A 10624-nucleotide genomic window follows, 5' to 3' on the forward strand; every position below is an offset into this window, starting at 1 on the left:
TTATTAAATTAGAGATAACTCTTAAAAAACTTACAAAGTTAAGACGAAATAGTGATTTATTCCTTGGAAAATAGTCACCAGCTCCAGCATATGTTTAAATTTAAGCTATCATATGCAATTCGTGAAACTGAGAATGGAACTTGGTTCTCCCGTGAATGTATAAGATAAAGTCTGGATTATAGAAAATTAATGATCCATACATGTAAAAAATGAGCCACGTCTCGTGATAAATCATAAAAGCAACTAATTTCATACAATGCTTCTGGTGATCACGTTATAGTTTATGCTTTACACGCACAGTGATCATCTGGTAAGCTGTATGTTCAATTGTTCATGCCCCCGAAAACGCCATTGTCAACTCGTAATTGAAAATTTCAACATCATAGCTAAGACTAATTATACCAATTTGGTGACTTTCATTACAGTTATAAAATTAGTTGCTACTTGCCAAGAAATGCTAACCGCAAACCTGTAATTAAATTCGATCAACTCATTTGAGATTTAGTCAACATAAAATTAAATTAAAAGACCTGGTCTTACATTAGAAATTTGTCCCGAATCAAAATTCTCAACAATTTTTTCACCATAAAATTAACTCAAAATAACTTATCGTTCTTATAATTTTGTCTACCTAAAGAATAACACGAATTATAACTGAAGTCTTGGACATCAAATTATTTATTTACATGAACGATGGGTTTAATCGTTTCTGCAAAATAATTTTTTTTAAAGCATGTTTAAAATTTATTAAAACGATTTTAATATTTTTAATAATAATAAAAACCTTTTCGAGTAGCGTGCTGGCATATTAACATTTTCACAGTGAATAACATGAATTAAAATATTTTGATGCGCAACTTAATCCTTTGACATTAACATATATGAAAAGAAAACAGTTTAAGAAATTGAATTGGACAAAGCGCCGCAAGTAAGGTGTGGATGATGATTTAATTATTGAAAAATTGAAAGAGTCTGCTTCTCATAATGGATATAGCATAGCATTGCATCGTATAAAAAGGAATTGAAATTGGTAACTAAAAGAATCATTACAGAGAAAGAAGATCGTGGATTGAAGATGGGTAGCAAAGAGAAAGAGTCATTAAAGAGGGTTCATACTCATGGAGGTAGATACGTGCAATACAATGTTTATGGAAACTTGTTCGAGGTCTCTTCCAAGTACGTTCCTCCCATTCGCCCTATCGGAAGAGGCGCATACGGCATCGTTTGGTATGTTTGTGCTTTATATCTTCTTCTTTCTTACTTCAATAACCTAACCTCACTGTGTTCTTTCTTTTCAGTTCTGCCGTTAATTCCGATACGCACGAGGAAGTTGCCATAAAGAAGATTGGTAACGCGTTTGACAACATCATTGACGCTAAACGGACTTTGAGGGAAATTAAACTCCTTCGCCACTTGGACCATGAAAATGTAATATCTAATATAGCTTGTCTTTTTCAAATTAAATTTCTTATGTCTGGTTGTAAATCCCTGTGTATGCTGTTCTTTTGTAGATCATTGCCATTAAGGATATCATACGACCTCCCAGAAAGGATACCTTCAATGATGTTTACATTGTTTATGAATTGATGGACACTGATCTTCATCAGATAATTCGTTCTGACCAACCACTTAACGGTGACCATTGTCAGGTATTTTTAACTCTCAAGTGATTAATCTATTTTCCTTATCGGTTTTTTTAAATGGCACAAAGACACACCATATGAATTAATAAATAGTTTTTTTTTATAAAATAACCAAATAGTAAATTTTTATAAGATGAATATATTAAACTTTGTAATATTGTGTGATTTTTAATAAAAAGTTATTATACATAGTTTATGGGCACACACTTTAGAAAAACTGGTTCTTTATTATGATGGGAGGGAGAAATGAATGAACTCAATTTCATTTAAGGGGTGTTAGTTTTGACTTGTGTTTTTCGTTTGAAACTACGCATGGTATTGAATGTTTTCGTGCAGTACTTTTTATATCAGCTGTTACGGGGGCTGAAATATGTGCATTCAGCCAATGTCTTGCACCGCGATCTTAAACCTAGTAATTTACTTTTGAATTCGAATTGTGACCTGAAAATTGGGGACTTTGGTTTGGCGAGGACGACGTCTGAGGCAGATTTCATGACAGAGTATGTTGTCACTCGATGGTACCGAGCCCCCGAGTTGCTCCTTAATTGTTCAGAGTACACCTCTGCCATTGATGTTTGGTCTGTTGGATGCATATTTGGGGAAATTATGACCAGAGAACCCTTGTTTCCTGGGAAAGATTATGTTCATCAACTAAGGCTTATAACGGAGGTATGGATTTGGTGCTTCAATTTGAAATTATGGGCTGCTGAAGCATTCTGGAAATGTATTGCATTACTCAACTCACTCTTGCATTAGTTTATTGCTTGTTGTTCTGTAAATTTCTCATCCTTCTTAAGAAAGTGATTTACACTTATGAACCCTGTTTCTAATGGAAAGATTTTGTCGTAAGAGAAACATAACTCCCTTTGACCTTCCCAACATGCTTAATACCCCCAGCTGAGGCTACTTGAAAGATGAAACAAAAAACCATCGGTTTTATTTTTGTTACTCCTCTTGTTTTTTAATCCCTACTCTTGTCACTGCTTATTATTAGCTAGATAATTACCTTGACTAATTGAATTCTATGTGAGGTTTTCATGCTCTGATTAATCGCCTTGAAATAGAATGTCCTACATTTGTCCAGAATTGACACCCTTCACTTTAATGAAGTGCAAATCCAGGATTCTTAAACTTTCAATTCTTCTTGTTTCATGTTTACCTTTTAATTCCAGCTATTGCTAATTTGCTGTTCTTGATAACTGGCAAATATCACTATTTATGATATGATAAGCCAATGCCTTCGGCATTATCGTGGTTTGACTTGTATACCAACGTATTATGTTGCATTGCACCAATTCCTATAATCCCTAACCAACCTTTCTTCCCCTTCTACACCGGGGAATAGCAAAAGGATATTATACTGTATTTTATTACGCATCCATCTTCAATGTTGTTATTGTTAAAAAACAGAAGGATTGCATATAAGCTGAATTTTTTAGTTACTTATAAATTGATTGCTATAAGTTGTAACACCAAACACGCGTACTGTGTGCCTTTTGCTTAAAAGTTAATAGGTTCACCTGACGATGCCAGCCTTGGATTTCTGCGAAGTGAAAATGCAAGAAGATATGTTAGACAGCTTCCACAATACAGGAAGCAAAATTTCTCTGCCAGATTCCCAAATATGTCTCCTGAGGCATTGGATCTACTAGAAAAGATGCTTATCTTTGATCCCAACAGGCGCATTACAGGTGTACAAGAAGCATTACATTTCCCGTTTGGATTTATAATTTGCTTATTATGCGTGATTTCTCTCATTTTTTAAAAAGTATTTATGTAGTGTTTTTATTTTTCTGCGCCAGTTGATGAAGCACTATGTCACCCATATCTTTCCTCACTTCATGATATCAATGATGAACCAGTTGGTTCTACGCCATTCAGTTTTGATTTTGAGCAGCCAACATGCACTGGAGAGCACATCAAGGAGCTCATCTGGAGGGAATCGGTGAAGTACAATCCAGATTTACCCGGACAGTAATTCCTTGTTATTGGTATAAATGAATCAAGATAAAAGTTCTTTGGCCTTAAATACATACAATGCGTGTCCATCATTATTTAGATAAGTTGCTAGGCACAGAAAGTTCCTTTATTGTAATTTTGTCCTAAAGCATCTAAGATACAAAGGAAAATGAGCAGTCATTAGAAATCTAGTTACAGCATTCATACTAGTTATAAAAGCTGTTGTATTAAGTGGAAGTTTCCTTATCGAGGAATAGGAGTCAGGGCCTGGTGGAGCAACTATGTAGCAAAAATGGGGAGTAAATTGACTATGTTGCACTGCCATGAAACTACTTTGGCCATCTTTGCTGCTTCTATGGTTATAATGGACATACGGATTCATGGCACCATATATACCATCTAATCTCAAAACCAAAGGCAACTGTATCTGTTTGGTGAGAGTATGCTATGGTGAGAACAGCTAAACTTGATTACACAACAGTCCTTTTTGGGATGAGGCAAATTTATTATAGCAATCCCTTTTCATGTGTTGTGGCATTCTTTTGCGTCAAAAGCGTAAATCATTGTTTGTTGGGACTTTTGGGTGTCTAGGAGAAAAAACATATTCGTACATGAAAAAGAGAATCCTTAAAATTTATGATTAGTAATTTAGTAGATACGGCATAAAATTTGTATCAATGTTTACTAACCCCATCCTAGCTTTGATAGGAAAAACTTAATTTTCTTTTTATGGGAGAATTACAAATCCTAATAACGTAAAAATCTTGATTAAACGGAGGCCATTTATTTTCCCTGTCGAGAGAAGAAATTTGGAAGGTTTAAACGCATAAATAATCAGGCCATTAATCAAGTTTGGGTCATGTTCAACATAACATTTAAATGGAGAGATTGGGGCGGGTTTAAAAATACAAATACTTTCTCCTGACCAAATAGTAAATACATTATAATTTTGAATGAATTATATTATTTGATTATTTTATGGATTTTAGTGTTTGATTAAAAGTTATTATATTATTATTTTTTATCTAAAATGTTTAAAAAAATAGTAAATGTATAGACAATACTTTCTCTTTTTTTACTCATACATATTCATGTAAACAAAATCAAGTAATATATGGTATTAAACTTAATAAAATGATATGTTTAACAAAGTTTTTATTAAAGTAAAGTTTATCAATTTAATAGTTAGTTTAGATAATATTATCAATATATTTAGACGATTATAAATGTATAATCTAATAGTACTTATTTATAAATTAAACAATATATTATATGTTAAAATAAAAACAATTACTAAAATATCAGTTAATTTTTAAACTAAGTAAAATTATAAATTTGATCTAATTTATTTTAATTTAAAAATGAATGATTAAATTAATAAAATTTAGTTTATTAAAAAATATTTTTTTATTAAGTTTAGTATCTAGCATTGTTTAACGCATCTTGTTGAACAGTACTCGAAGAACATTAGAATTAAAAAAATATATATTTATTTAATATAATAAAATACATTAAAAATAAAATAATTATTAATAGTTTTATTAATTTTTTTATTTATATCTTAAAGACAGGAGTTAGCATATCTTATTTTATCCTATTCATGTATTTATGTCGTCTCCTTCTCTTTAGTTTATGTCTGTTTCATTAATTATCCTCATCGTATATAATTGTTCGAAAGCAAATGTTGGAGCAAGAGCAAAAACTTAAACAAACTCACGAAATGTAATAATAGAGAGAGGAAAAGTGAAAGAGAATGTATTCTGTATATTTCATCTTTTATGAAAGGTTGGTATTTATAGCATACCAGAAACAACTAAAACAAACTGATAGTTAGGAATGATAAAATGTTGAATTGACTTATTCAACTAATCTTATCTATTGGTTAGAATTACTTCTAACACCTCCCCTTGATTCAAACCAATTACAAACTAACAACATTCAAAAATTCTCTTAACTCTTTGAACTTTTCACTCTTCAAAGACTTGGTCATAATGTCAGCAAGTTGTTTCTTAGTTCTGTAGTACTGTAGTCTAATATTTCCCTGACTTACTTGATCTCTGAGGAAATGGAATTTGGTGTCTATGTGTTTGCTCCTACCGTGTGACACAGGATTCTTAGCCGAATCAATTGTTGATTTGCTATCTACCAACAAATCCACTGCCTCACCAATAAACACCTTCAATTCTTTGAGTAAAGAGGATAACCATAAAGCTTGATAGGCAGTTGCACAAGCAGCAATGTATTCAGCCTCACAAGTAGACAACACTACTACTGTTTGCTTTTTAGAATTCTAGGATATAGGAGATCCTGACAATAGGAACACTTGCCCCATGGTACTCCTTCTATCAACCAGATCACCACACCAGTCAGAATCAGAATAGGCTACAAGGTGTAGACTATCATCTCCCTTGGTGTGATGAGGAAACAAAATGTCATATTCGAGTGTTCCTCTAAGATACCTCATGATTCTTTTAGCTGCAGTCAAGTGTGATTGTCTAGGATCATTCATCAACCTGCTGACCAAACCAACACTAAAGGCTATTTCTGGCCTGCTGTGACAAATAAATCTCGGGCTACCAACAATATGCCTGAACATAGTTTTATTAACAGAGCCCTCATCTTCACTCTTCACAAGTTTCACATTCAATTCAGCTGGAGTCTCTACTGGTTTACAACCCATCATTTTAAATTTCTTCAGGACTTCAGAAATATACTTTCTTTGATGCATGAGAATGCCTCTCTCAGTGTAGCGAACTCCATTCCCAGAAAATAAGATAGAATACCTAGACCAGTCATCTCAAATTCACTCTTCAATCCTTGCTTGAGTGATTCAATGACATTTAAACTATTACCAGTGATAAGTAAATTGTCAACATACAAGCACAACATCAAAATCTCAGTTTCACCTACTGTTTTGATATACACACCATGCTCAACTGAGCATTTCTGAAAACCAAAAGCAGTGAGAAAAGAATCAATTCTTTTGTTACATGCCCTAGGTGCTTGTTTTAAGCCATACAGGGCTTTCTTCAGTCTCAAAACCTTCTGTTCTTTACCGTTACATATGATGCCAAGAGGTTGTACGACAAATACTTCTTTATCAAGTGGCCCATTTAGAAAGGCTGACTTGACATCTAGTTGCCATAGTTTCCAATTTCTCCAACTAGCCAGTGAAACAATCAATCTTGCAGTCTCTAATCTTGCTACTGGAGCAAATACTTCAGTATAGTCTAAGCCTTCCTTCTGCACGAATCCTTTAGCCACCAACCTGGCTTTATGTTTGGCAATCGTTCCATCAGGCTTGAGTTTAGTTTTAAAAACCCATTTAATAGCAATAGGCTTTTTGTTCTAAGGTAAATTTACCATTTCACATGTATCATTTTTTTCAATGCTCTTCAATTCTTCCTTCATTGTTGATCTCCATACTTCCTTAGAGACAGCTTCCTCAAAAGTAATAGTTTCCATGTCTGCCATAAGTGTCATATGCTGAATCAAATCACCATCATCAATAATTACACTATCAGAGTAAATCTGATAATCTCTGAGTCTCAAGGGAAAACTTTTGACTCTTGTAAATCTATCAACTTCCACCTGAGGTTTATTATTAATCACTTCTGGATGTATTTCTCTTACTAGATCATCATTCCATTCAAGCTGAATCTTCTCTATTGTCTCAGAAGTAGATTGAAATTCTCCCCATGAGCTTAATTCATCAAAGTAGACATCTCTACTGAACAGAACTTGCTGAATCTTTGGATTATATAGCTTGTATGAACCAGTAGAACTGCATCCAACAAAAATCATTGGCTCACTCTTGTCATCCAACTTCTTTCTCCTTTGATAAGGAACATGCCTATAACATAAAGATCCAAAAATTCTGAAATGTTTGACTGAAGGTTTGCTTCCTGACCAAGCTTCTTCTGGAACCATAGAGTCAAGCCTCTTGGTTGAACACCTATTCAGAATATATACAGCTGTCATAGCTGTTTCACCCCAGAAACTGTGAGGAAGATTCTACTCTTTAAGCATGCTTCTAACCATGTTCAAGATTGTCCTATTCCTTCTTTCTACAATGCCATTGTGTTGAGGAGTGTATGTAGCAGTTACCTCATGAACTATACCATGTTCTTTACACAGATTTTCAAGTTCTCCATATGTGAATTCACCTTCGCCATCTGTTATCAGAATTTTAATGTACTTTCCAGATTTCTTTTCAACAAGAACTTTGAAATCTTTAAAAATATTGAACACTTCACTCTTGACTTTAATTAGGTAAAGCCACACTTTCCTGCTTCTATCATCAACAAAAGAGACAAAATATCTATTTTCTCCTAATGATGAAGTGTCAAAAGGTCCATAGACATCTGAGTAAACAACATGCAGTATTTCATTGGCCTTAAAAGTAGTAAAATTGCTGAAGGAATTCCTGGGTTGTTTGCTCATTAAGCAAGTGTCACATATCTTCTTAGAAATTTTAATTGAAGGAAGACCAGTTAACATTTCTTTAGATTTTAGGAGATTCATATCTCTAAAATTTAAATAGCCAAGTCTAAGATGCCAAAACCATGAATCATCTGACAAAGTAGCAGCGAAAAGACACTGAGATTCAATAGTGTTTAAGCTTACCTTGAAGGTTCTGTTCTTGGCCAATGGAGCTTTCATCACCAGTCTCTTTGCTTTGTCATGAATCTCTAGAAAATCTTTAACTGAATTCACTGAACATCCTTTCTCCAAGAGCTTACCCAAACTAATCAAGTTAGTGGTCATTCCAGGAATATATAAAACATCTGTAATCACTGCTTGGCTTCCATCTTCTCTTTTGACTAGAACATTTCTAGAACCTTCAGCCTGAGTGGCTCTATTGTCTGCAAATTTCACAGTACTTTTCTTCTTTGGGTAAAATTGACAATCCAATCTTAATGCCCAGTCATATAATTGGAACATCCAGAATCTATGTACCATACTTCATTGTTATAAGATTCTAAATTGGTGATTATCATTAGCATCAAAGGTTGTTCCTTGGAGTTCGCTTCATTCTCTTCTTTAACCATGTGTGCATGATAATCTTCGTGTGACTGACTTCCTTGATGATCTGCGTGACTTGCTGGGTTGTACATTCTGTAGAAAAGTGTCCAATTCGATTACAATTGAAGCATTTGATCCTTTTCCTATCAATTTTTTTTCTTCCTCCTCGCCAATTATTAAAGTTTCCTCTTTTATTAGAACTTTCTTGTTGATCTTGATCAATCTTTCCTCTTTCTTGGCTTTCAACATTTTTTTCAAAGCCATCTCTGGCATCTCTCCCACGACCTTGACCTCGACCTCTGAATTTTCCTTTGTAACGTCCTCTTCTTGAGGTTTGAGCCTGCAGTGCTTGATGTTCACCAGGCTTCTCTGAACCTCTTTCAATGAGTCTCTGCTCATGTGCCTCGAGAGAACCTTGAAGTTCTTCTACCTTCAATTCTTCGATCTTCTTGGATTCTTCAATCGCTACAACAATGTGGTCGAATTTGGGACTGAGCGTTCTCAAAATCTTTTCTACAATTGTTTGATTTGAGATTTTCTCACCATAATTCTTCATGGCATTCGTGTGAGTGATGATTCTATTGAAGAATTCAGCTATCTTTTCATTATTCTCCATTTACATTAATTTGTATTGACGTCTCATCGTCTGTAATCTCACCTTCTTTAATTGCTCTGCACCTTCACTGCATTTCTCTAGGATCTTCCATGCTTCTCGCAAAGTTGCAGCGCCTGTAATCTTCTCAAAGTGCGCCTCATCAACACATTAATGAACCAAAAACATTGCTTTACAATATTTCTTCTTATTTTCTTTGTGAAGCGCCTTCTGTCCTTCTATGGAATCTTCAGTGAGCGTTGGATAACCTTCTTCAACAATTTCTGCTACTTATTGATAGCTCAGAATCGCCTTCATCTGCATACGCCACTGATCCCAGTTCTTTCCATTGAGAACGGGAAAATTTGCTGAGAAATTCGCGCCAGTTAATCCCATTGTATGTGTCGCAAAGATCCCTCAATCGAAACCTTGGCTCTGGATACCAATTTTGTTGAAGCAAGAGCAAAAACTTAAACACACTCACAAAATGCAATAATAGAGAAAGGAAAAGTGAGAGAGAATATATTTTGTATATTTCATCTTTTACAAAAGGTTGGTATTTATAGCATACCAGAAACAATTAAAACAAACTAATAGATAAGAATGATAAAATGTTGAATTGACTTATTTAACTAATCTATCTATTATTTAGAATTACTTCTAACATCAAAGCCGATAAACTAAACGAACACAGAAGCAACATTAATTGCAATGGATTATGACAAGACAGTAATTGTTAAGTGATGTAAGTTACAACCGCAAAAAGGCTGAAGAGCCATAAACTGACTATGATTCACGCTTGATGGAGGATAGGATCCTATGAAAACTGCAATAAATCCTAACCCTTCTTCAACTTTTCGGAAGTTACAGAAAATCAATGGAGAAAAGAAAAAGAAAAGAAAAAATTATCATAGTTTATGAATCTATAATGGAAACACGGCCTATAAACAACAAAACCACATCTTCAAACGTTGTGATTTTTGTAATATCTTATAACTGCAAGAGATCCCTATTCGTTGATTAATGAATGATAATATGCATCAGAACGCATACCATGTTACCACGTATGTATTATTATGGACAGAAGAGAAAGGATAGATGCACAGGAAAAGAAAACAATAAAACTGTAATTTAAAATTAAAGGAAATTTCTGAATCTTTCAATTAATTTCTTTGAGAAATGTCAATGATTTTTTACGTACATGTGACCCAACCCGACATATGCCTGAAGAGACACTGCAAATAAATGACTTCCCAACCCGACATATGACTGAAGTGACATTGCCCACTAGGCTATTGTCTACTATCTATCTATCACTATGACATGATGCACTGATGCAGACTAGGAAACGTGCAATCTCATCACCTTCTCTGATATTTTTTCCTGAAGCTTGGTCCATTCATGG

General features: G+C 34.1%; 1 protein-coding gene across 1 annotated transcript; it reads left to right on the forward strand.

Annotated features, from left to right (window-relative positions):
• Positions 1-912: 912 nt before the first annotated feature.
• Positions 913-4125, forward strand: LOC113869958 (mitogen-activated protein kinase 4-like). Its single transcript, XM_027506528.1, has 6 exons — positions 913-1227; positions 1299-1428; positions 1512-1649; positions 1980-2312; positions 3151-3334; positions 3446-4125. Exons 1-6 carry the CDS (start codon positions 1076-1078, stop codon positions 3619-3621), a joined length of 1113 nt encoding a protein of 370 aa, XP_027362329.1. The 5' UTR covers positions 913-1075; the 3' UTR covers positions 3622-4125.
• The last annotated feature ends 6499 nt before the right edge of the window (positions 4126-10624 follow it).

Source organism: Abrus precatorius, unplaced genomic scaffold (genome assembly GCF_003935025.1).
Source record: "Abrus precatorius isolate BTA unplaced genomic scaffold, Abrus_2018 Scaffold6, whole genome shotgun sequence".
Lineage (NCBI taxonomy): Eukaryota > Viridiplantae > Streptophyta > Magnoliopsida > Fabales > Fabaceae > Abrus > Abrus precatorius.